This window comes from Pseudoliparis swirei, chromosome 6 (genome assembly GCF_029220125.1).
Source record: "Pseudoliparis swirei isolate HS2019 ecotype Mariana Trench chromosome 6, NWPU_hadal_v1, whole genome shotgun sequence".
Lineage (NCBI taxonomy): Eukaryota > Metazoa > Chordata > Actinopteri > Perciformes > Liparidae > Pseudoliparis > Pseudoliparis swirei.
The window spans coordinates 15,637,298-15,665,089 of record NC_079393.1 but is presented as its reverse complement, the minus strand read 5'-3'; the positions used below and the strand labels follow the sequence as shown (position 1 = coordinate 15,665,089).

At 43.7% G+C, this 27,792-nt stretch overlaps 1 protein-coding gene across 17 annotated transcripts in view; it reads left to right on the top strand.

Moving 5' to 3' along the window:
* Positions 1–27,792, top strand: part of shank3a (SH3 and multiple ankyrin repeat domains 3a) — a 175,741-nt gene that overhangs the window by 44,236 nt on the left and 103,713 nt on the right. For all 17 annotated transcript variants that reach the window (XR_008831987.1, XR_008831989.1, XR_008831988.1 and 14 more), the window contains exon 3: positions 8,906–9,344. Coding sequence is in view for 10 of the 17 variants with exons in the window: in XM_056416032.1 (XP_056272007.1) it covers positions 9,030–9,344 (315 nt within the window). In the remaining 7 variants the exon portion in view is untranslated. The remainder of the gene's footprint in view (positions 1–8,905; positions 9,345–27,792) is intronic.

Here is a 27,792-nt window from a genome sequence, read left to right as displayed (position 1 = left end):
TGAGACTCACGCATTTCGGTCTTAAGTCACGCACTCCCGCCACACATCGTATTTCTCACGCTGAAAAAAACTCTCGGCTATTTAATGTTTTAATGTGCCGCAGCGCGCAAACATGAGCTGGCCGCGCTGCCCTCACCGTGGAGGAATCAAGCGCTCCCCTGGAGTTCTGCCGTGAGGTGCCACTTATCAGACAATCAAAAAAACGAAATGGGCTACACAATAGCCAATCAGAAAAAAACCGTATCTGCTGTATCTGGGTAAGATTTAATCCAGCAACCAATGACAATAAAGCATCCTGGAATTGCGCGCGACTGACTGCTATCCGAAAATTTCGTTCTGGGGAGGGGGGGGGGGGGGGTTGATGGAAACGTCATTCTTGCCTGTCTTCAAAACTTGAGAGCCCTGCTATTCTATACACATTATTAGAATAGCGGGATCATTTTGTCATGATACAGCTAAAGACAAATGCTCATTATTATTCAACCAATGCTTTTTTTTTTAGGCCAGATTGAAGGTCCAACTATTTAATCAAGCAGTACTTCTCATTTATTGTATTTATGCTGTATAATATAGTATTATTAATACTGGTCTGCAAACATACAATTATTTGATTATGATTATTATTTATTACTCACCATTGAATATTAGTTATTTTGTTATCATAGCTGGAACAATTGATCAATTATCAAAATGTTTGCAGATATATTTTCTGTCCCACTGACCATTTAGTTCCCCAAGTGTTTACACATTAGTTGTGGAATGACAAATTCAGACAGACCCCAGATTTTTCTTACTGAAATATGTTATATTTGCCAGAATAGAACCCTGTGAACTGCACTTTTAAAAGTAAAAGGTGCACAATACGAGATTGGGAGCATTTGGATTGCCAAATGCTCCCAATCATTTCTCAAGATGGCAACGCCTGAGCAGGTTGTTCGTAGCTACGGGTGCTAACAGCACTTTCAGTTCAAACTACGGCAAACGTGCTGGCGAAGCTAACAATGTTTAGCTAGAGGGAACCGGAGGGTGCTCGGCTGACGATCGAGATGGCGTCATCAGCTGTAACATATGAGAGCAGTGCAGAGCAGCGGCCGTTAGCTCGCCAGTGGGGCGTGCTCACATGCACTAACATGCACTGAAAGCTCATGTGGCTGGCCCGGCTATGTAAACAAAGAACGGAGAAGCTCTGATAACAACACACACAGAGGAAGAATTTAATTCTGCTCAGGTAGACATTACTCCACTATACTGTATCTTCACGTTGCAAATAGTTTTTGCTGATATAATAATGAACTGAATGTTGCGTATTTCCCCTTTAAAGGTTAAAATAGGTCTCATCAAGTTGAATAAGGGAAAGTGTTATGAAAATAAACCCCAACTCTTTGTTTCTCATTTACCATTTGTCCAACCAGAACAATTGTTTCCTGTATGTAGATCTCTTCAAGTTATGTTGCCCACACAGTTTATCCTTCTATGATGCAATTAGGATGAAATCCCTGGCCCTGGCCCTGCTATCTCGGGGAATCCTTGTTGCTATTGGCAAACCATTTTACGTCCCGCTGCCACATTCACAGGACTGTGATCCGGTGTTATTTGTTATGCAGTTCATTTACTCCGATATCAGTCAATTAAAAAAAATTCAAGTGCAGGATTCTGGCTGATTTGATCAAATTCACAACTCAAAATTACAACTATCTGATTATGTTTAAAACTAGTAACAAAATGTGTTGTAATTGGTTGGGATATGTTGTTAATCTATTGTCAGTTTTATAGTACAATAAGGGCACATCATTGCTTTATTATATAATGTGAATATTGAGCCACCCTACAAGGTCTGGGTGAGAGTTATCTGTTTTCCTTGCCCTAAAGACCTGGCAGGCTGTCGACGATACAGGCAGAGTGATCTGCTAAATCCTCTTATGTATTCGGGCTACCTGCCCTGCACTTTCTCCAATGCTAATGGTTTTACGCAGCAGTGGCAGAGCACTCCTATGCAAGCATCTGTAGTGCAGGGGATGGATACATACAGCTAAGTAGTCTGCTTGATGAAAGCAAAAATAAGAAGTGCATATGAAAGTTGCACTGTGACACGTCTGTGGGTGTCCGCGGCGTGGAAGGATTCACACTCAGGCAGGTTTGCAGGTCTAGACACTTTATTGTGTTTCGCTCTCAGCTCGGTGTCTCCGCAGCTCCGTGTCCAGGTTGCCGGTCCTCTCCCGGCGCTAGCTCTGTGCCTATAAAGAGGACAATAACAACCCTCATCCGGTGCAGCCGAGGCCACCTCCCCTTCCGGCACCGTTCCTCGAGCCACACCCCCTCAATCACCCCCTCTGCAGCTGTGCTTCCGCACCCCCCCCTGCCACATACCTCCACCGCCCGACTTAGGCCGGGCCAACATCCGGCCTAACTTACTCCCCCTCCCCCCCATGCGAGCGGGAGAGGAAGTCCGCCACGACCATCTGTGCCCCCGGCCTATGGATCACCTTGAAATTAAAAGGCTGTAACGCTAGATACCAACGAGTGATCCGGGCGTTGGTATCTTTCATGCGGTGGAGCCATTGGAGCGGGGCGTGGTCCGACCAGAGGGTGAATGAGCGTCCCAGGAGGTAGTAGCGCAGGGAGTCGACCGCCCACCGGATGGCGAGGCACTCCTTCTCCACCGTGCTGTACCTGCCCTCCCTCTCCGACAGCTTGCGGCTGATGTACAGCACGGGGCGGTCAAACCCCCCCACCTGCTGGGACAAAACGGCCCCCAGCCCTCTGTTCGACGCATCAGTCTGCAGAGTAAACGGAAGAGAGAAGTTAGGTGTGTGGAGGAGTGGCTCCCCACAGAGGGCTTGCTTTACCTTTTCAAACACCAACTGGCACTGCTCCGTCCACTGGACCGGATCTGAGGCACCTTTCCGGGTCAGGTCAGTCAAGGGGCTGGTCAGCTCCGCGAAGTTCGGGATGAACCGCCTGTAATAGCCCGCCAGCCCCAAAACTGCCTCACCTCTTTCTTAGTCTTGGGCCGCGGGCAGGCTGCGATGGCGGCGGTCTTGTCCACTTGAGGCGCACCTGCCCGGCGCCCAAGTGGTACCCCAGATACCGTACCTCCTCCGTCCAACTGCACACTTCCCCGGGTTGGCCGTAAGCCCCGCCTGCCTCAGGGACTCCAGCACCGCGCCAACCCTCTGCACATGCTCCGCCCAGGTGGTGCTGTGGATGATTACATCATCCAGGTAGGCGGACGCATATGCCGCGTGCGGACGCAGCACCCGGTCCATGAGGCGTTGAAAGGTGGCTGGGGCCCCGAACAACCCAAAGGGCAGCGTGGTAAATTGGTATAACCCAAACGGAGTGGAGAAGGCCGTTTTTTCCTTAGACTCTGGCGACAGAGGAATCTGCCAGTAGCCTTTGGTTAAATCCAGTGTCGTAAAGAAACATGCAGTGCCCAGTCGGTCCAGGAGTTCGTCGACCCGGGGCATTGGGTAAGCATCGAACCGTGACACATCGTTCACCCTGCGATAGTCCACGCAGAACCGAATAGACCCATCCTTCTTGACCACAAGAACAATGGGACTACACCAGGCACTGTGAGACTCCTCTATTACCCCCATCTCCAGCATGGCCGCTAATTCCCGCTGAACCACCTTTCTCTTGTGTTCAGGTAACCTGTAGGGCCGTGACCGCACCGCCACGCCTGGAGGCGTCTCAATCCGGTGCTCTATGAGGTTCGTGCGTCCTGGAAGGAGAGAGAACACATCAGCAAACTGCTTTTGCAACCGGGCAATGTCTGTTTTCTGGGTCCCGGAGAGACGGTCTTCACAAAGGAGCGAGGCGGATCGGTGGATTTTGGGACCTCAGGCCCCAGCTCCTCTCTCTCCGCTACCGAGGACACCAGACACACAGACTCCGCCTCCTCCATGCGTTTAGGAGGTTGAGGTGGTAAATCTGTGTAGCTCCGCCCCTATCAGAACGCACTACCTCATAGTCGACATCCCCCACTCGCCGTGTGACCACAAAGGGCCCTTGCCACTTGGCGAGGAGTTTAGAGCTGGACGAAGGAAGCAATACAAGTACCTTCTCTCCCGGTGTGAATTGTCTCAGCTTGGTCCCTCTGTTGTACAGCCGCTGTTGACGCTCCTGGGCCTCGAGCAAATTCTCACGTGACAGCTGACCCAGTGTGTGGAGCTTTGCTCGCAGGTCCAGGACGTGTTGGATCTCGTTTTACTGGTGCTCGGCCCTCCTCCCAGTTTTCTTTAATGAGGTCGAGCACCCCCCGTGGAGTGCTGCCGAACAAAAGTTCAAAGGGAGAAAATCCCGTGGAGGCCTGGGGAACCTCCCGTACTGCAAACAACAGAGAGTCAAGCCATTTATCCCAATTACGTTCATCGTCATTAATAAATTTACGGATCATGGACTTCAACGTTTTATTCAGACGCTCCACCAGACCGTCGGGCTGTGGGTGGTACACACTGGTCCGAATAGACTTTATGCCCAGTAATCCGTAAAGTTCTCTCAGTGTTCTTGACATGAACTGGGTGCCCTGGTCCGTCAGAATCTCTTTCGGGATCCCGACTCGGGAGATGACCTGAAACAGCGCCTGCGCGACACTCTTTGCAGAAATGTTGCGCAATGGCACCGCCTCCGGATATCGTGTTGCATAATCCACGAAGACTAACACAAAGCGATATCCGCGTGCACTCCGGTGAAATGGTCCGATGAGGTCCATCGCGATGCGCTCAAATGGAACCTCCATTAATGGCAGCGGCCGCAACGGTGCCCTCGGAATGGCCGGAGGGTTTACTAGTTGACACTCCGGGCAGGATGCACACCAACGGCGCACATCCGCCCGGATGCCCGCCAATAGAATCGGATCATTATCCGGTCCAGAGTTTTATCATATCCCATGTGCCCAGCCATTGGGTTATAGTGAGCCGCCTGGAAAACCATTTCCCGGCGGCTCTTCGGCACCAACAACTGGGTGCTTTCCTGCCCTGTGTGAGTGTCACGGCTCACTCTGTATAATCTGTCCCTGATCAATGTGAAGTGCGGATATGTCTGCGCTGCGTCAGGGCGCACCAGCTGACCATCAATTCGTATCACTTGGTCAAAGGCTGAGCGTAGAGTATCGTCCCGAGACTGCTCGAGTGGAAAATCTTCCATGGAGTGAAACTCGGGAGCCGGAGGAGTCGCCATAGGAGGCTCCACCGGTTCCCCCTCCCCGTCTGCAGTGTCGGACGACCTCGCGTCACCGCTGAGCACGGCGCACACATCGCATGACCCTGTCTGCTGTGAACGCACCCCCGCCACTTTCCCCATTAATTTATTAAACCCTGGCCAATCGGTTCCCAAGATTAAGGGGTGCGTAAGGCGGGAGCTAACCGCGACCTTTACACTATGTTTTTTCCCCCCGTATCTAATTTCCACTGCCACCATAGGATACTCGTGAATGTCCCCATGCACACACCGTATTTTCACCCACAATGCCTCCACCAATGCCCCGGGTCGAACCAGGTTCTGGTGGATCATAGATCATGACATCCCGAATCCACCATTGCCTGGTGTATACCCCCCTGGATTCTTACCGAACTCGGTACGTCGGTCCCGGACCGGGGGAGGAGGTCGGAGAGCCGGCCACCCGGATCACCTGGCCCACCTCCATCAATGGGCACTCCCTCCGGAAGTGACCGGGCTGCCCGCATCTCCAGCACTCCTGCCCTGGTGCCTGAAAGACCCCCTGTGGGCCAGGAAGAGTGCCGGCCCCCGTCGATGCTACTGGCTCGGGGACCCGCGGGAGGGATGTCGGCCACGGCACCGGCCGTGACGGTTGCGGCGGATGCAGCTTCCTCCGCTGGCCCGTCAGCGGCCCGCTAGTCGACGGCGGTCGATCGCCCTCCGCCTTCCCCGGGCCATGGACCGCCAGGTGGTCCTCCGCCAAGGTGACGGCAGCCTTCATCCCCGTCGGCCGATGGCAGCGGACCCACGCCGATGTGCGGGCCGGGAGGCCGCCGACAAACTGCTCCAGCACGATCTTCTCCACCACCGCCTGCGCTGTTGCGGAGCCCTCTGGTTGCAGCCACCTGCCTGCCGCATCTGCTAACCGCTGGCCAAATGCGAACGGCCGGTCCTCGGCCCCCAGCTTGGCCTCCCGGAACCTCCGCCGATGGTCCTCCGGGGACAGACCGAGCCTGTCCATGACCGCTCTCCGCACCTCCGGGTATATCCGCCTCGCTGCCGGGGGTAGCCCCAGTGCCGCCGTCTGCGCCTCTCCCGCCAGAAGAGGCAACAGTCGGATCGCCCACTCATCCGCCGGCCAGCCGCACGCCTCCGCTGTCGCCTCAAAGGTCTCTAGGTACGCCTGCACGTCGTCCTCCGGCGTCATCCTCTGTGGGACCACCCCTGTCAGCCTCGACGGCCCCGCCGGTTCCGGTGCCGCTGATGACTGGCCCATCAGCAACCGCTCCAGCACCCTTGAGTGCACCTGGGCTTGCTCCTGGAGCCCCCCCAGAAACTGCCTGGTACTGGCCGCGTCCTCGCTCTGCCTCGCCGCCATTCTTTCCAGCATTTGCCCCAATGCTACTAACGGCTGCGACGGTACTCCCGCCTGCTGTGCGTGTAGATCCATATCGCCTCCCCCTTTGCTGGGCTCCACTGTGACACGTCTGTGGGTGTCCGCGTGGAAGGATTCACACTCAGGCAGGTTTGCAGGTCTAGACACTTTATTGTGTTTCGCTCTCAGCTCGGTGTCTCCGCAGCTCCGTGTCCAGGTTGCCGGTCCTCTCCCGGCGCTAGCTCTGTGCCTATAAAGAGGACAATAACAACCCTCATCCGGTGCAGCCGAGGCCACCTCCCCTTCCGGCACCGTTCCTCGAGCCACACCCCCTCAATCACCCCCTCTGCAGCTGTGCTTCCGCACCCCCCCCTGCCACATGCACCAATTACAATTTTCTTTGATTTTAATTTTGGCCATCATTTTGCCAACAACTATCATTGACGGCAAACACAAACATGATTGTAACTTTTTTTTTAAAGGTCGTTAAGCTCTGCACAAAAATGATCAACTTCTCCTCCATATTTATCTTGAATGATATTTAAGGAACAAAAAAGAAAGCTATCTGCCGGCTAGGATTGGTTCTTCTTGACATGCAGTTGAACTATGTTTATCGAAGGGCTATCTGAGGGGTTTATCTAAATATCTGACATCAAATTGAATTGTGGAGCATGTAGGATTTTCAAATGCAGTACTATATGTGAACTCAGAGTATATAGAAGAATATCTATTTCATTTGTACTTCTGGGTCTCGATATCAACAGCTTCAAACTTTTCTCTGGTTAACTTTTGCCCTACCATCTGGATGACTGGTAGAGCTTATGTGGTGATGGCCTTGAATCTAGCTCTCTCTATTAACTTGAAAGTTCAGTTTACAAAATATAAATATGCATGTGAATTGTTTAATCAGTCTTTATTAATTACCCATGCAGAGGACACGGAGCAGAAGGATGTTGACGTCTGATTATTTTGTATATTAATATTGCTGCAGCCTGTTTTTCTGTGAGTCTCTTGTCAGTTTGTGTGTGCATGTGTGTCCATATATATATATGCTTTTGTGTGTTCACGGAAGAGCCAACATTATCTTACGTAATGGCAGCTTCAGAGTGTTCAGCACTTGTGTTCCCCCTGAAGTGCACGCTTTAAATTCCATCCAATACCAAAATGCTGTCTCTAGGCTGTTGGGTTCCACACCGATGACACTGAACATACAAAGGAACATAGCACTGATTTAAGATCACAATTAATAATTCACAGACCTGCCCTAAATGCTTCACGGCACATTTTATTTTACGACAAGCTCATTTATTCAAATGGCTGGCTTTGAAACTGGTAATACTCAAGCCCTTAAGTATTTGTTTTACACACAGAGGTACCGATCTCCTCGGATAAACATTCCCATTGTTATCTTGAGTTCAATCTAATCTGACGGCATGTACTGAACAGGAAAATCCCTGAAGCATTGTTGGTTGGTCCACATCCCTTTGGATGCCCGTTTTACAACCCACAAATCAAAATCAAGGTCAAATCAACATTATTTGTTCAACCCTTAATCACAGTTCTAGTCTCGGTGCTTCACCTGGTGAAACAGCCAGATAGAAAACAATGCAGCTTTTGAGAATGACCCTGAGTGGGAAGAACTCCCTCAAAAACCTCAACCTCTTTTATGGCAGCTTGCTCTGTGTATGGCTGTCACTGTGTTCACCTGGCAACCATTTAATCAGTGACACCCCTCATTGATAGATGGATAGAGTCAAGCATGAAGGCCAGATCCTGCTCAACATTGATCCGGACTAACAATCCCCCCTTCTGTCCTGTCGCCCCCACAGTGTGAACTACAGCAACGGCAACAGTGTATGACAACAACCATGTCACATTATGGCCACTGTAGTATCAATATTGAGCACATCAAGAAAACTGAGAAAATGTTGTTGTTTTTGTCAGCAGTCACATTAAGTGGGTAATAGTGCTGTTTTTATTCAAACATGCATACCGGTAATACTAACGATGAAATGTTAAGTAATCCTTTCCCTCCATCATTTTATGTTCTGATTTTGTTTGACCTATTTTGTTGTATTTTAAGACAAATGTGTGCCCTTTTAAAACAAATTGCATTAGTATTATTGCTTGTGCAAATCACAAATTAGAGTTAAATAATGTTGCACCATTTTATGAATGTAATTCCTTCAATCTTGCTTTATCTATGCATCTGTTCCCGGTTTTATTTCCAAGTTTTCCGGGTACTTATCTTCTCTGTGTTTTTTACCATTCATCTCTCAGTAATCTTATAATACCCCCTCCTCTTTTCCCATTCTCTCTCTGCCACCCTCCTTCCCTGCCTCTCTCTCCCTCCCTCTATTCCTCTCCCAGGCGAGTGATGCACGCTGCAAACTGTGTGTGCGTGCAGTGTGAGCAAGAGCCATCGGTGTGTGTGTGCTTGTGTGTGTGTGTCTGGAGAGAGAGAGAGACATAGACCGAGCCCCTAACACGGAGCATGCCTCTGCGTCCGGCAGCCGGCAAACATGAGCCACCCAGCCCTCCACGGCAGGACCAGCAGCAGCAGCAGCAACACACATACACACACTCAAACACACTCGCACAGCCTTACACACACACAGCGAACGGCAGCCAGGGGGCCAGCACTGACAGCGGCAGCTCCCGGGAAGAGGACAGCGGTGTTCCCATTCCTGTTGGTGTTACTGCTTTCCGTCCCGGTGCAGAGCGGAGCCACAGTTCAAGAGCACCCATGGAAGAGCCGACAGGCAACACCGTGGTCGTCCGCATTGGAATCCCAGACCTACAACAGACGGTAAGAGCTTGTTCTGTAGCCACTGCTGGAGAGAGGATACAAGAGAGGGAAGCTGCCTCTCCCCCTTCCTCTCTGAATGGGCGCTTTCTACCTCTTTTGTCTACAATTTGGAGTCGGCTTCTTATAAAATTCTTGAGTTTTCTATTTTTTTCTCTTACTTTATCCTGTCCATGTTTTTTCCTCTTTTCCCTTTCTTTCTTTTTTTGGTATGCACACTTGGTAGCTGTATTTGCCTGCTTCTGGGGGTTCTACTCCTCCCCGCCTATTCCACTGATGTCTTACTAATAAATCTACCTCTTCATTAACTGGGCTTCAGCTGACTTTGACAACTGGCCACTTAGGGTGAGAGCGAAGAAGGTAATGGAGAGGGAGGGGAGAGGCATCAGGGATAAAGAAGGCTATAAGAGGCGCTGTAAATCCACAGGAAGACACAGAGTAGAGAATCAAGATAGTTATACCTGATCTGTGAAACTTTCCCTCTCTCTGTTGCAGCTTTTTGCTGAGAAAGACTAGAGATCCAATTTGACATTGCTCATACAATCTTTACGCAGAAATCCCTTGAGGTGTAGCCTGTTCCTTGTGTAGTATTGCAGCCACAGGAAAAAATGCCGCACCATTAGACTGTGACATTGATCCTTTCCTCCGTTTATTTGCAATTTTAACATAGTCTGTAGTGTATTTTCTCCACAAAACCACTGTGACCATACTGAAGTGTTTCTTCCTCTATTTATTTGAAGCAGAAGGTGGTAAGGAATAGAGCAACTGTCCAGTTCCTGAATAAGTTAATGTCATAAATGTTTCAAGCTCTGCTATTCTAATTCATCTTTAGTCAGCAACAGCTGTCCGGTCGTGTTTGAGTATTTCATTCTTTACTGTAAAGTAAGGGGAAAAAAATTCTCCATAAATCACAGGGTAAAATCATCTTGAACAGAAAGTGATTACCTCAAATTGCATATGTGTATAAATGCAGAGCCATTGGCTGTAGAATGAAATAAAGTGTCAATTCAACACATCTCTAAGCTCTGCTCTCTTTCTCCCTGTCAGTAGTGTGTGACATAGGATCACACTATTAGAAAGATACCATGTGGCATTTTAAATGTAACCAAACAACATTAAGCCTTTTATGACTAATATGCCCTTGTTTCAATGGCATAGCAAACTGCCAGACACTGCTTACTCGTTCTGAACATACTCGTTAGCTTTCTGTGGGATTCTTTCTTCAGACATTGGCAGCAAACCAAGAAGTTTTTGTATTTGTTATCATCATTTATGAGCTCACACACACACAAACACACACACAAACTCACACGTATAATTTGACACATGATATACTGCACACTTAAACATGCTTTTACATACTTGAAAACACGTGGAACAGAAACATACACACATGCCCTTAAGTCCTACTCATCTTTTTGCCAAAGGGACTTCCCTTAATGTGCTTATGTAATGTAAATATGCTTAACAGATTATGAGTTTCATTTTCAAGGAGTCATATTTACTCCAATATACTGGCAAGCACATGTGACATTGCATAGTGATAGACAGGAAAACAGAGAGAGCCTGGAAGTCTGACAGGCAAACATAGAGGCAGATGACAGATGGCCAGACTCTGACAGTTTGAATCTTTTATGGAGCAGTCAAAAGTGACTTTTGTGTACAGAAGATTACACTAGAATAGTCAGCCTGAAGTTGGATTACACACCTCCTGCTGTGTTTCAAGTCTGGATCAGCAGAAAGAAGCACCATGCAAAGATCACACCAGGCAACACTTTTCCTCTTCAGAAGTGAAGAGCGCAGCTTCATGTGGTAGAGTGAGTTCTCAAATCCAAAATGACTTAATCCTCACACTTATTTTTTCAGTACAGTTTAAAGAAGATCTTTAAAGATTAAATCCAGTTTGGGTTAAATGTAGTCAACGTATAGGCTGGGGGGGGGTAAATGGTGTTTGTGGTACGTGTTGAGAAAAGTTGGATTTGACACAAAGGACCTTTTGACTTTTTGTTTGTAATCTATATCAAATCCACTTAGTGAAGAAGACTTCTGGTGAGTAGGCATACCTTGAATACATGATGCTGAAATAGAATGGTCTTTGTTGATTTAACTTATTTAGACTAGTCCAAGCCCGTTATTCCATAAAAGTGTTGCTCAGACCTTGCTGCAACATAAGTACGGTGTCTTGGTACTATGGCACAGTCAAGCTCCATTAGCAGTTGATGCCGACATTTGTTCAGTCAGACTTTTGGGACACTTCTTAGCAAAAATGTTTTTACATTTTCTAACATAGGTTTCATTTTTCTGTTATCATATCCAACTCCACCAATACTATTTCTATGGTTATTTGAAAAAAAGAGATGGCTTTCCAATACTGCTAATGGGTGTCATTCATCTCCAGCAAGATGGGTAGACACTGACATAAATAGTCTGCCTCTCTTGTGGTTTCTTTTAGTGTATTCCCTCTTTTTATTCATTCACAGAAGGTAATTTCCTGTCAGAAGTATCAGTGTGATGATTATTCTACAAAATGAAAAAAAAAGACCTACCTTTTCCCATCCAGACAATGTGTGTCCTCATCATATCTGGGTACCATATACCTATTCTTGCAGTATGTTTACTGCTTGGAGAACCATTTGGTTGAGGGTTGTGCAAGTCCAGGACTTCAGCTCCATCATTCTCGCCCTGTTTGGTGTCTCACTTGGATGACTTACCAAGTGCATTCTTTTTTTGGTCCATTTCTTGCATACTTGGTTGGACTCATGGCCGTATCTATCCTTAAGGTCACTGATGTCTGGACCTTGGTATTTTCTTATTAAAAATAACTTGACTTTGGTGCAGCAAAGATATTGTACAATGCCAAGATTGCAAACTTGATCATCAGGTTGCCGTTATTAATTGTGTGTGTGTGTGTGTGTGTGTGTGTGTGTGTGTGTGTATGGGGGGGGACCTAGTGAAGTGGATGAACTTGTTATTACTACACAATATTTATTTGAGGAACTGTACAGACATTCATATAGTTAACTAGATAGCTCAACGAGTTGACTGCTAGTTCAATGCCATTCATCCCCAGACCGACATTATCTTACCAATAGCTTCTATGTGGTATGCTATGTTAAACAGTGGCCTGTGATGCCCGATACTTGGTTTCACTTAATAAGACAAACAGAAATGAAACAACTGTCCATGAAGCTTTGGGAAGGGAAACGATACAGGACAAGATAAGGAGACATAGAGAGAAGGTGATGAGGGTGAGAGACGAAGAGCAAGTACAGACCGCCCAGAATAGGGTTATGTCTACTCTCTGGGCTGTTCTCACCTGATCCAACTCAACAATGTCATTACCACATACGTATATCTGTCCTTTGGTTTATACAATGGAATATATAGGCTTAATAAAATAACCGTGTATTATTATTATCGAATACAAGTATGATTGCATAAATAAATGATTGTACTGTACACATTTTGTTTACATTTTAGTACTGAGACAGCTTTCGATAATTCAAAACCAAAATGAAGCAAACTCGGACCAAAAGATGAAAAGAAGAAGGTGTTTAGAATTTTGATAAATTATTTTCAATATATGTTGGTAGGAGTCACAGAAAAAGGGATAGGCACTGACGACAAAGGTGGAGAGAGCAGTAGTGTGAATTCACTTTTTATTAATCATTATCAGCATTCATTTTCAATAGTTTTCTGCAATGCAATTTTTGCTTTTACTTGCCCCCAGACTTCTCTAGTAAGCCTAAGCTCAGTTTTTGGACCTTGGTATTTCTGAAACCCTGTGCACTGCAATGGTTATGCCATTCAGTATAGATTGTTACTGCTTACATCATATACTCTTAAACTGTGTGACTTCATTCTTCAATGGCATGTTTGCACAGTCTGCAACTACGGTTTGGTCCATCACCTCTTTTGACGGCCCATGTTCCCGTGTGGGGGATTTGCTTTCCAAGGTACCTCCTCTCAACTAAGTTTAATCATTCTCCGTATCTACTGCTGGTTTGAGATATTCTCCAAGCTGTTTATTTTCAGGATCAATTTTACTGATTTATTCGTAGATGCTTTATGTTTCATTCAGAACACTGACCTTGATGCTGACTAAGCCCTTCTCTCTAGTGGGCATACAGTCTCAAGAGGCTGGGATTTGGAAAAGATGATCTGTGTACTTTGACAAATTTATTGTGTGAGGAGAGTAATGAGAAGATTTGTTGTTAACAATGTATAGTTTACCTTTTATCAACTACCCAACTCGTTTTACAGAGAGTGAGAGTTGGACTGCAAGCAACAAAACTGAAATTAAAATGTAACTTAATTTGGTTTATTTAATTGAAAAGGAAAAGGAAAAAAAATTACAAAAGCAGCAGTGTTGCAAGCGAGCCGACTGACTTAGATTAGTTTAAATATCTGAGGACAGGTAGTGCTTCTGTAACGGCCTTTCCACTGCACTAACAGTTGAGTACTGGGATCGTAAGTGGAATCTCAGCTTCTTGTAGCCGCCCTGTATTCCAGTACCTGCTATGTAGTTTACTGGTACACTCAAAAAATGATTCAAGCCCTTCTTAGAGGTGACATATTTAAATATTGTTTGATACATTTAAATAAATCAATTACAAAACTAAGATATTTATATTGAATGGGTGTAACGCAAAATGTATGAATACTTTCATTTATTAGATTTATTTAGGTTACACTCACAAAAACGATTCAAGCCCTTCTTAGAGGTGACACATTTAAATATTGTTTGATACATTTAAATAAATCAATTACAAAAATAGATATTTATATTTAATGGGTGTAACACAAAATGTATGAATACTTTCATTTATTAGATTTATTTAGGTTAGATGGTGTGCATATCAACTCAAAATAAATGTGTTTCATTGAGGACGACCCTTTGCGCATGCGCCTTCTGAAAATCAGTTGTTTGCATGAGGTGAAAACACTTTCAGGGCTGTACGGTGGTGTAGTGGCTAGTGCCGTTGCCTCACAGCCAGTGGGCTGTGGGTTCAATTCCCAGTCGGGGTGTTCTTTCTGTGTGGAGTTTGCATATTTTTTTAGTTAGTTAGTTCGTTTATATTTTGAGTTGGACAAACACAAATTAATTTAATTTAATGAATATTGTTATTATATTTTAGATGTATTTGATACAAATGAGTTGGACTAACTTAATTACATTGTATTGCACTGATGTGCTAAATTTGAGTTGGAGTTGCAGATAATTATTGGATGGAAAACCTGCCAACAATTTAATTGAGTTCATCCAATGAGTCATTTCTTTGAGTGTAGTTTGATTTTTCTCTCTCTCAATTATCATTTCCTTCTCTGACTACTATCTACCCACACTGTCGGTCTAAATGATATTCTTGTATCATGTTGCGTCTCATTTTTGTGGTTCCATTTAAGGTGAACGTGAACACAATACAACAACAAAGAAAGAGGCACAATGTACACAATACTTCATCTACACAATGGATAACACCAACACTGGTCATTGAAGGGAAATGCACTACATTGCAACAATGACAGGAGGAAAAGCAAAAGTCAAACACAAAAAAGGCAGATATGCATTGTATAACTACGCAAACATAATGCAACACAAGTAGTTGCTGCATGCAGTGAATTAATGAATAGTGGAAGGACATTGTATCAGCATTGTTCATTAAAAAGACAGCTGCTGCAGAACATAAGCATCCTGCTACTCTTTACGAAGGTACTGTACAGAGGATGGTCGTCGCATGACAGAACAATCCAAAGCTTCCTTCTGGTGCTCTGCTCTGTACTGATTTTCCAGAGAATCTTGACTCAGGCCAATAATAGAGCTGGCCTTCTTGATCAACTTATTGATCTTGTCCCTATTCACAGCTGTAATGCTGTCACCCCAACAGACAACTGCATAGAAAGGAAAAGCATATTCAATTACTCTTTGGTAGTTCTCCATTTAATGCACATTTTCTGATCAGATGCGCCAGATGGGAACTGTCTACATATGTGTCTCCACACTTGACACTTCATTGCAACATGTCTGATAGAATATTGATTGGATATATTTTGTAGTCAAAGGAGCGGCTGAAAAATAAGATAAAAAACGTGCTTTTTAAAACTCTGCTCATTCTGTAATTTCCCCAAAGATTCTTCATAATAGTAATGCCCTTTTATTTTCCTCTCTCTGCTCTTTACTCTATTCCTGGAGAGGAACTACTGTGTGTGGGTAAAATTATGCAAGACTTAAATTGTCCCAGATTGTGCCACATGCTGTCACTGAGATGTGAACTAAATGTCAGCAGGGCGACCTCAGCAACCCAAAGCGAGAATCTGATGTCAAACCATACAGACTAGACAACCAATGTGTCTGGTCTCATTTAAATTACAACTAGAACCAGAACTTTTATTAAAAAGCTTTCAAACTAATTTTAAGCAGATTAAAAAGAAAGCCATAACAACAACATAACACATTCTCCTTAGTCATAGATAATTGGCACCATTCGGTGCAGTAGTTGGGCGTTATTGGCTGACACAGCCTTTCAATATTGAATGGGGGTTGGGAACGGTGCCCATGGACTGGCAGACTGGGGTGGGGGTTCCCATTTTCCTGAAGGTGGACCGGAGAGTGTGCTAGAACTATCAGGGTATCGCACTACTCAGCCCTCCGAGGAAGGATTATGGTAGGATGCTCCGACCGCTTGTCTAACCTCAGATTGAAGACGAGCAGTGCGGATTCCGTCTCTGTCGTGGAACAGTGGACCAGCTTTTTACCCTCGCAAGACTACTGGAGAGGTACGAGCAGTTTGCCCAACCAGTCTACATGTTTTTGTGGACTTGGAGAAGGCTTTCGACCAGGTCGGGTCCCTCTGGGTTTTTTGTGGGGGGGCTGCAGAAGTATGGGGTGCAGGACTTGTTGCAACCATTCTCTGTACGCCTGCAGTAGGAGCTGTGTTCGTATTCTCGGCATAAGTCAGACACGTTCCCGGTGGGAGTTGGCCTCTGCCAGGGCTGCCTTTTATCACTGGTCCTGTTTCGGGACTTTCACGAACAGGATATCCGGGGGGGTGGAGAACGTCAGGTTAGGGGGATGAGAGTTAGCGCCTACACATCTGAGGCCATGGTGCTTTGCCAGAAACCGGTAGATTGCTCCCTCCAGGTGGGGACAGAGTGCCTACCCCAAGCGAAGGAGTTCAAGTATCTCGGGGTCTTGTTCACGATTGAGGGTAAAATGGTGCGGTTGATCAACAGGTGGATCTGTGCGGCTGCAGCAGTAAAACAGGCGCCGCACCGACCATCTTTGTAAAGAAGGAGCTGAGCCGGAAGGCAAAGCTTTCAATTTACTGGTCGGTCTACGTTTTGACCCTCACCGAAGGTCACGAACTCTGGGTCGTGACCGAAAGAAAAAGGTTGCGACTACAAGCGGACAAAATGCGTTTCCTGCGTAGAGTGGCCGGGGTCAGCTTTATGCTGCGTTTACATCAAAAGCGGTGCGTTACTCGCCCGACTAATTGTGGATAAAAACTTGCGAACAATTCGCAGCGCTTTTAGGTGTGAACGCAGCAAAAGGAGCTCAGACCTCAGGAGGGACCTTGGAGTTGAGGCGCTACTCCTTCGTGTTGAAGAGTCAGCTGAGGTATACCAGGCATCTAATCAGGATTCCTCTTGTGCGCCAAACCTGGGCACGCCCAATTTCTTCATCTTTCCCCCTGAATTGTCCAAGGCGGACACCCGTATCGTGCCTTCATGATCTTGTTGCTGACAAACAAATCCTTAATGTGCGGAATGGTGGTTATTGGGGTTATATTGTCAGTACTCTTTGTTTTCTTGTTGTGATAACGGCTTTAATTTTTCCCATTTTAGAAAAGTTAGACATTAATGTTGAGTTTGGGAAGAGCTAATGGTCTATCTACAGTATATTAATTTAATCATATCTCTTTCTTTTTGTCTCTATCTCTGCTTCCTCTCTCTATGCCTCCCTTTCCACTGTCTTTTATCCATACTTGTCTCTGCATCTGACTTGAGTCTAACGCTCAACAGTGGTTTAAAAAAAAAAATGTTCACACACCGATTGACATATGCAATGTTGCATCAGTGATTGGTATAGGCATCTCTCTGAAATGCCCCGCAATGTGCCCATGTGGCTATTGTTAGATTTATTAACGTGCTGGCATCGTCCTACCTCTGTTTGAAGGCCCAAGAGAGCTAGAGAGATTTGACCCTGTGTGACACCGTTCCCCTTATTCGTATCATTCTTGCCATTCATTCCTTTTCCATCTGTCCACTAGGTCTTGCACAAAGAGAAATAATTCAGAAAAAAGAAAAGGGTGGAAATGAGAGTAGTTTAATGTTCTCGCATATTTGATATTGGCAAGGGGAGCAAAGCAGGAGTGTGTTTTTAATGTGGCTATGCCAAACCACCACTGTTCTTACAGAGAACACACATGTTCCAGTGCCGGTATGACCCAATGAAGCTTACACTCTGAATTGACCCTTAGCTAGGCCTTCCCCTCGCCTGCTACTCTGTCAAGTTGTCACAGGTACCATCGAGCCCACACTGTCACAAACATATCAGAGTGTAAAGGTGGACCATCCACATTTCAAGACAGAAAACAATGAATTTAAGGAACAACACTGTTCCTGTAAAGCTGGGTTGGTCTTTATTTATCATGTTACAGTAATTTCAAGGCAATAGCATGTATTCAGTATACCTGTCAAAATAGCATAGCATAAAAGATTTGCTAAGATTCACAAAAGATGTGCTAACCTACTCTAATACGTTTGTTCCAACTTCTCCTTATTTAATATATTAAGGTATTCAACATTAAACCATGAACAGTTTAAAATCCACAAAACCAGCATAAAAATATAGAAAATCAGAAACGATTGACTAAGTCTTTAAAGCAGCGCCAATTAGTTGTTAGACTCATTCAATCGTTTCAGATTTTCTACATTCTACACTTAATTTGTTCATTTTCTATATTTCATTTTCTTTTTATTCAGCATGCTCTGTAATTTATTGTATTGTATATATTCTGCATTTTGTTCACACTTAATATAAATATATTATGTTTACTCTGTCTCCCTGGGGATGAATACAGTGTGTCTGTCTGGAGCTGCCAGAAGTTACACTGTTTGGCTGGTCTTTAGTCATTAGTAAAGGATCAATTCCTAACGTGTATGCTAGACAAGCTTGTTCTTCATTTAGTGCAGATACTAACAGTCTTGCATTGGAGAAAGAGGTGAAATAACTGATAGGGATGTAATAACAAAAGAATAAATACTATTTTTGGAAAAGTGCTTTTGGATACTAATTAAACTGAAATAAAAGAATAGTATTGTTTACCAGGGGGCTAGACACTTCTTCTTTACATCTGTGATTGGTTTATTGATCTGCTTTCCTTTTTAAGTTATCTCTATTATATGCACTCACCTTGTTCACTTCTCACTTGATTTTCTGTCTCCATCCCTTTTCTCAGTCTAGTCTTAGAGAAACCTGAGAATTGATTGAGAGTTTTTATTATCCCAATCATCCTGAGCTTTTGTTACAGGTCTGGGCTGGATATTCATTGTGTTTGTGCAGGAGGAACAACCTTCACCATTGTTATATTCTCTCTATAACCAGAAATGAGACTAGATTTAATATATGATTTCTTTTTCTTAGCATACAATAGGTAGTGTGGCCTCCACCAAGAGATGAACTTGTCTAATTTAGTCATATTTTAAGACTTAATCTGTCTTAGTAAAATTTTGATTTTAGATTGTATGTACCATGGTAAAGGTCCTTGAACGCAATCCTTGCAGTCGATACATTAATACAATTATCTCTACCTTTCTACCAATGGGAAAAGACCTTTCTGCAATTTACACACTAAAAGCGTATACATGATTTCCCTTAACAAGAGAGGAGATGGGTCTCTACTTTTGTAATCATAATGAAATGAGTTTGTTTTACCAGCAGCTCAGAGGTAAGCTCCAACGGTACAACGTCTTTGCTTTTCACTCCCTGTCCTTTGCAGTGACAATTATAAAATAATTACAACTTGATTGCTTTTGGTATGAGATGGAACCTGACGGCAAACTTTGCTAAGAATCTCAGACTATAAAGCAACATTATAAAACTGTAACTTAACACTCTGTAATTTTACTTTCACAAGTTACAATTCTATAACTGTCACTTAATATTCTATAACTCTCACTTAATATTCTATAACTGTCACTTAACATTATATCACTGTCACTTAACATTCTATAACTGTCGCTTACTATTCTATAATTGTCACTTAACATTCTACAAAAAAAAGAGACTTATTTCGGTTAATTAAGGTTATTTCGATATTTAAGAGAGGAGAGACTCTCAGAGGGTGAATCTTCCTGTTACTGTCTCTCAATACCTTTGTGTATTACTGTATGCTAAAAGAGGGATGCTGTGACTGGCAGTGAGTGCCAACACAGGTACAGAAGGTAAAGAAAAATAAGTGTTCTAAAAAATGATGCGTCCTAATATACTTATTATAGCTCCTAATGCTGGACCTCACAGTGTATGATTGCTATCCTTTGAACCTGATATTCAGTTGCATCACCGACACAAATAAACTGAGTTGAATTATTTTAAAGACGAGCCCAAAAAAAAAATGCTTTCAGAACAAGTTCTCAAGAGGAGTCAAGTTTCCACATAACTGAACAGGATTAAGTAGATAAATAATTACGCACACACCGAATGTAACGAGTTAAAGCAGTACATACAGAGCCAAAAGAGCCGGATCACCATTATGATCAAAGATGCTGTACCACAGCAAAGTATGACGCAAATAAATCAGAAACGATGACTATTTGATGTCTTCCAGTCTGCCTTAAGTCCCCTAAAGTCATTTCCAACATTGTAATGTAAGCTCGTTTTAAGGTTTATACTTTTTAATTTATTTGTATTAACCCTATACAATGGAAAGTTAGAACAAGTAATGCATTTTCCTTTAAATATGCATCAATTAAATGAATAATTGCATTGATACACCAATGGGGCCAGGATAAAAAGAAATTGTTGAAAAATGATATGCTTAAAAACCTTTAACTACAGGCCCCATTGGCTAATTTGAAAATTTCAGCAAGTTTCCTTGGCAACCAGCGAGAGTACACTGCTGCTTGGCACATCCTGAGAGTAACTGACTGATGATATGCAAATTCAAGGAAACAGAAACTAAAGTGAAAAAAGGCTCCGAGGCAGGATAAATATGTCCAGTGAAACAAAAACATTCCCTCTTTTAAAATCTGTCGACTGTAAGTTTAGAGTGCGTTTACTGACTGCAGACAGCACTCTGCAGCCTGTCTGAGGTGGTTGTTAAGATGCAGTATATTCCTCTGTGCTGGGATGCTTTGGTCCTACACCAGGGGATGCAGAGAATAAAAGCGTACTTTTAAAATGCAGTGTGGATAAGAGAGACTGAGGCAGACGGCACGTTTGGCATTGATGACGTGGTAGAGATAGCTGCTGAAGACGATTTGAGCAGTACCTTTTTCTAAGTACTGTACACCTGTTGGTGGGTGATTTGTACAATTTAGGAGTCATGAAGGTCTCCCATTCCTCACAAAGTTTCTATTTAGGGACGCAGCACTTTCTCAGCAGTGCTCCTGCAAGAACTAAACCCACTAACCCCACTTAGTTTCATCTACATGTGTTTCTCTGAGTATAACCGATAGTTATTACTGTATTCCCACGTAGAATTCGACTAGATTCACTCCCCATGATTTGCAGAGGTAAAGAGAGGAGAGTTCAAGAAACCTTTGCAGTCATCTGGTACGAGTGAGAATGTGCTGAATGTGAAGTGGCGGCCACTGACCGCAGATTACAGGCTGCTAGCTCTTTGCAGATTCAGGTACAGGGTCCTCTGCAGATGAAAAACAAGGTTCCTCTGAGTCTCAACATTTAAAGCTGCTCAATTTGACGCTAGAACTACAGATATGTAATCTCTCCCTCTTTTCCTGGCTCCATGTCACTAATACACTCCCTCCATTTCTCTTTCTTGTCTCTTGCACAGTAATACCCTAACCCTTCGCTCTCTCTCTCTCTCTTTCTTGCTCTCTCTCTTCTCTCTTTCTGTGTGTTTCTAGCTCGCTTTCTCAGATGCACCCCCTTACTAAAATGTTAAGACATGCCACTAGCCTGCTGCTTACTTGCATGCAACATTAAGAGTCGCAGCCCTTTTATGATTCTGCTCCAAATGTCAGTCATGTCTTTTGTACCTAAATGGCAATCCTTGACATACTTTTGTCAGATTACAACAAATGTTGCTGTCTTTCTAGATAATAATTTATACTTTTTTTGTATCACTGAGACTCATGTTGCGATAGCACTCAGTAGATTATCCTAGTTTACATGCTTACAACATACCATTTCAACACATTGAACTCAACTATTTGTATCAAATAGGCAGCATGAAACACGCAGCATTGTCCATAATTATGGATATTCTGTGTGAATAGTGTGTGTCGTGTCCCTCAAGGTGTCTGAATCGTGATGGCCGAGTTAATTGAATCAATGCTGTTTTCCTCTCCTTGTCCCAGGGGTACAGTTGGTCATAGTTCATATGTAAACCCTGGGGTGCCTTTTTGATCTAATACTATGGGATTTGGAGATTGACACAAAGGTCCACTGTGTATAGCTGCGCTTCTGTTAGAAAAACGTTGTGCTTGCCCACGTGTCCCGGAAGATTTCAATATCGTTCAATATAAGTTAGTCTTTAGCCAACAAGTTCATTTAAATGTTTAAATTGAAAAATATTGGGACATGTTATTTTAGGCTTTTTCAAAAGAACTCTACGTGTGCTTGGAGGGAATTATTTTGACAAAGATTGAGATATGTGAGACTTAAAGCGATTTTTCCCAGGGAAAAAATGGTGAATACCAGATAATGAAACCCTTGATGAATAGACCCACTATTAGTTTCCCATTGCCAAGGCTGTTCATATACTGATCATTCCCCAAAGCAAACAGATGTCTGTTAGCTATTAAGAGGGAGCTCAGCTGTAGTATGTGATTACCTAAAGGGGCCAGACGGTTTTACAACAATTGCGTGTGGCAGCTGACTGTGATGGCCACAAATGGAGACATGCTGTATATATATTAGTTTGTCTATAGCCAGATGTGTCCTCATGACGTGTTCACTTTTAAGAGCAATGTTTCATGGTTGACTTGCAGCATGCAGTGATGGCAGGATGAGAAAAAGATGGCTGTTGTTTGTTTGAACCGTAGGTGTCTGAACATATTTCACTGATACAAGCAGCATACTTACTGCTATATTCTGAATTAAATGTTCTTTGATAATAGTTTTGGAGTGATTGATGGATTAATGTTGAGTCCCCATCAGTGAATGTAGTCGGGCCTTTAAGTTGTTTTTGTTACAGCACCGGGGTTACTCAACCAAACATAAAATGTACTGAAAAACTGAAATATGTGAGATATGGACAACCTAGAAACTGCCATGGACACGTTTAAGAAAATCAAGCTCTTCCCATTCAGCGCTCAATAAAAGACTGAGACAAAATACTCATCAGTACTCGTATTATCAAAGTAATGCATTAGTTAAAGAGGAAATATCATTTATCATTGGTTACCGTAGTTGCTGATGAATATGCTTCTCAATTCTTTCTTTTGTGTGTGTTGTTCTAACACATCGTTCTGATGTGGAATTGCTTTCCAGGTGCCCTGTATTACAGTCAATGTAGTGTGTAGCCTGATGCCACTGATGTCATGTTTAATATCACATGGTGTCTACTGCTACACTCTGGTGCTCTTCTCACAAGCGGGTAACGCATGTTCTCCGTGGTTTTAATATTTAGAAATGTTGTCTAATTAATATCTGCTTGAACATGTGCATTATTGAAAGGTGATGTTTCAATGTTTTTTTAAGAATCCAGAAGAGGTAGGTTGACAATCATCAATGAATCTAACTTGAAAACACACAGTTGGATTGATATACTTCGGTAAAGCTGTATAGCGGATGGTTTTGGTAGAGACTAAGGTTGTGTTTATTTAAAACATTAATTATAAACATATTGTAGACACAGAGAGACAGAGAAGCATGGATAAACAGACTCGGGTAGGGAGGGTAGCTATAAAGAGACAACAAGTGAGTCATCTACATGTCAGGCAATAACATGTGCTGCTCATCTATTATAAAGCGCAGCCTTTTACTGGGCTTTGGAATCTGGAGGTCTGATAGATAATACACTATTAGTTTGTTTCTCTGTTGCTGAGTTTACTCCTACTGGAGCTTCAGATTGAGACAGAGAAACCTGTGCACCTAGTATCATCTTGGACTCTGGCCAAACAGAAGGAAACTCAAAGAGCAGAGAGCCATGAGAGGATAGCAGGAGTTCATTTAGTCTGTCTGTAAACCCTGTGAACTTATGTTCATAGTTGATTGCAAGCCTAATGAGCATGCATACATATCCTACTTATCCAGTTTGTGTATGATATTGTGCTATACTATGCTATATATACAAATACATTTGACTTCAATATATGATCTGGCTTACGAGAGAACTATCACGTTATCTTTACTAGTGATCTGCATGGTCCCTTAAGGGTATTGGTTAGGAGGACTACTTGCTCTTCCCACATCCAGTAGGAGAGTCGGCACTGTTAATTAGTGCATATGTCATCTGCTCATCTGCGCGGCGACAGCCAGAGGTCTTGGGAGATGAGAACAGGGCTGGGTGAGAGTCATTACACTTCATCATCTCAACACTCCTCTTATCTTCTTTCACTTAATTTCACTGTTCCCTTCACTCTCTTCTCTTCTGTCGATGCATCACTTCTCGCTGAAAGACAACAACAATGCCCTGTCTCTTTATATTGTGACTGGATGGCATCTGCGTCTTTAGAGATACCAAGTCACGTCCTGCTCCATGCATCATTCCTTGCATAATTGAACTTGTGTTCCCATTGGTTTGTATTTACCTATATCTGATCTGACCAGACAAAAGCCTCTCTTTAGATCACTTCGTCATAGTTAGTGTGTTTCTGCGGACTTGTTCAGGTTAAACAGCAAACTGGATTTTGTCTGGTGGTGGAGGAAATCTTGACGAATTGAAGAAACCGGGAATTCTAGTGATTTTCCTTCTAATTCAATTCAATTAATTTATTTGTATAGTCCATTTTCACAAATTACAAATTTGTCTCAGAGTGCTTTACAATCTGTACACATAGACATCCCTGTCCCAAAACCCCACATCGGATCAGGAAAAACTCCCAAACAACCCTCTACAGGGGAAAAAAGGGAAGAAACCTTCAGGAGAGCAACAGAGGAGGATCCCTCTCCAAGATGGACAGGTGCAATAGATGTAATGTGTACAGAAGGACCTTCTACATGTTAAAGTGGCGGAGCATGGGGCAAGTTATCCGTTTCTCCATCAGGATCCAAAAACAGTCTGTTGTGCCAGCAAAATAAAGACTATGACAAAGGGTTTCTCTTTAAAGGCACCAACGTTGTTTCATCTCGTATTAGCAACAAGAGTCACATCGGTTGGCGCAGGATGAAGGTGTGTGTCAGTTTGTGAGACTTGGTGACGTCAAGGCCATATCACAGGAACTGCCTGGGGATATCCCGGGGCTCTCGTCCAATGAGGCACCAGTGGTTTAAACCAAATCTCACTTCTCAATTTTTTAAATTTTGACGCCTGATGGGAGAGTGGCACGATTTCACAATTTAGGCTGTCAAAGGTACATGCAGTTCTCTCTTTGTTTCAACCACATGGTAAAGTCACAACATAAACCGTATTCGGTGTGATTTGCGAAGCAGCCAGGCTCATAGAACATCCTCAACTTTAAAAAGATTACAGTATCTTCATACTTTCAGCTAAAGACACCATTTCATTTTTTAAATGTTGACAACCTTCAACTATTCTCATATTTTCCTATGGAGCACATTTTCAAATCCGCTTAAACTTTTTCAACTTTAAAAGCTTACAATGTCGGGATACGTTCAGCTAAAGACACCAGTCCACCTTTAAAATGTTGACAACAGCTTTTTTAAATACATATTATACATATTTAACTGTCCCCGTTTTAGTTGTATGTGTTTTTCCGCTCTTTTTGGAGTGTTGAATGTGTGTGGGAGCCTAGAGCTGTGATGTCATCGCTAGAGTGCAGCGCTGCATCTGTATCTTGCGAAAAAAAGATTTACATATCGTCACTATGGCCGCAATTCTCATTCTTTAGGCATTATTGATAGTACAGTAGGAGGGAATCTTATGCTTGTCGTACACGTGTGACAATGGACACGTGTGACACTTTACCAGATCTTTATAGAGAAGCCTTATAAACAAGGGAGCAAGTCCAGCTCTCTGCTCATTGTAATTCTGAACACCGTTTTACTATTTTGAAACAAACAGGAATCAGAATCAGAAACAGGTTTATTGCCAAAGAATGTTTTCACAAACAAACGAGGATTTTTTTTTGGTGGAAGGTGCAACATTTGGACATGACAAACAAACAACAATCAATGCGACGGAAAGACAACAAATAATGTGAGAGTGTTTGGGTGTGTGCTTCAAGTGGTGTGTTTTAGTTGAAGTGCATGTTAAAGTGACGTGTGTGGAGGAGGGAAGAAGAAGGAGGAGGAGGAGGTGGGAGGAAGAGGAGGAGGAGGAAGAGGAAGGAGCGGAAGAAGGAGGAGAGGAAGGTGGAAGAAGAGGTGGTAGTCCTGGGGTGACAGTCAGTCAGTCCCGGGTCCATTCATGAGCCCGACCGACGGGAAAAAGCTTTTGTTGTGGCGGGTGGACTTAGTCATGATGGACGCAGCCTCCTCCCGAGGAGGGACTCGAACAGGGAGTGTCCAGGGTGGGAGGGGTCGGCGACAATCTTTCTGGCCCGCTTCAGTGACCTGGAAGTGAACAGGACCTGGAGGGAAGGCAGATTGCAGCCGATAACCCTCTCGGCCGAGCGGATCTGCGATTAATCTCTCATGTCTAAACCCCAAATACATTTAAGGACACGTAAATGTTAACAAAAGCCTTGAGCATCTCCTAATGCAGACACTTTTGGGATCAGAGTTATGGTTCTCTGTCAAATCCAGAAGCGTTGACAGGTTGCTTTCATCAGATTCAGACCTGTCTGCCGCTCGGTCACACAGGTGCTTCACATTAAGCTAATCAAAGGGGGTTTTCACACACACTCTTGTTTATATGACATTGTGAGCCACACACACAGATCAACATGTGTGCGTGCGTTAACGGCCGTGCGAGTGACCGCAGCAAATAATTATCAGAACATTTAAAACAAATGTTTAGATTGAGGTGTGTATTGAACCTTTTGACAGAAGAAACGTGTTTGTTGTTGTGTGTACAATGCATACATTTCATGGGGAATTATTTATTTATTTATTTTCTGCTAAAGAATCTGTTAAAAATAGGTGAGAAAGTGTAGATTAACTGACAGTGACATTATTTAGACAACTGACTCAACTGGCCAGAAAGCTTTCCGTAGCTTGGATCACGCAGAGTGAGAGACTTTAGTAGAAATCTAGACTATTTTCTTCAGTGGTCGTGAAGTGTCCTGCCACTCTATATTGAGCACATTATTTCACACACTTTGAGTCAGGGAAAAGGAGTCCATACACAAACAAAACTTTCAAAAGCCAAATTAATTTATTAAACAGAAGGTGTGTGAATTTTGTAACCTTTTATGAACAGATCCAAACCATCAAGTGGTGGAGACCATGACGGGATATTTACGCTGCAGCAGGACAGAAAACAGCCTGGAAGACGAACATTACTAGACAATTTTAAACATATGTTTAAATGTTGCAGACTGTGAAATCTAATAGGGAATATGGGGCTGGAGGTGATCATACCAGTGTAAAAACTTTTCTTAATGAGTTGCAGTGCGCTGACAATCATTAGTTCTGCACTTTCAGCAATATAGATTGAACAGAAGTATAGTGTGAGATGAGGCATTCCTTCCCATTGTGTTCCTGCAGTCAGTCCCTGCAGACTCACTCAAGTGTTTTGAATTATTCGAGCTGATTCAAGTTTTAGGAATTTACTTAATGCTTTATACTCATAAGAATCTATACAAATGTGTTCTGTCATACCAGGTGAAACAAACTGAGTCAGGGTGACGAGGGTAGGTCTAACTAGTGTGAAGGGTCATTAAGAGGAGGAGGCTAAGCATTTAGACTAAGGCTGGTTACAAGGTGCAGATATAACTTGTGTAATTGCATCACTATTTATTTACTTACTTTCTGGCTCTGGCAATTGATCCATTTGCATCTAAGGCAAGGTTCCGAAACACGGTATTAAACGGACCGAAGTGCTAATTCACCGGAGTATAGATAAGGCCCGACATTACTGGTGCGCTTTATTTACTGTTTTAATGTTTTGAAGTCATTTATTATCACGCTGCAGCCTGTATTTGCTCTGCTCTCTGTCAGGCTGAGCTCCTCCGACTGCACACACACGTAGAAACAAAC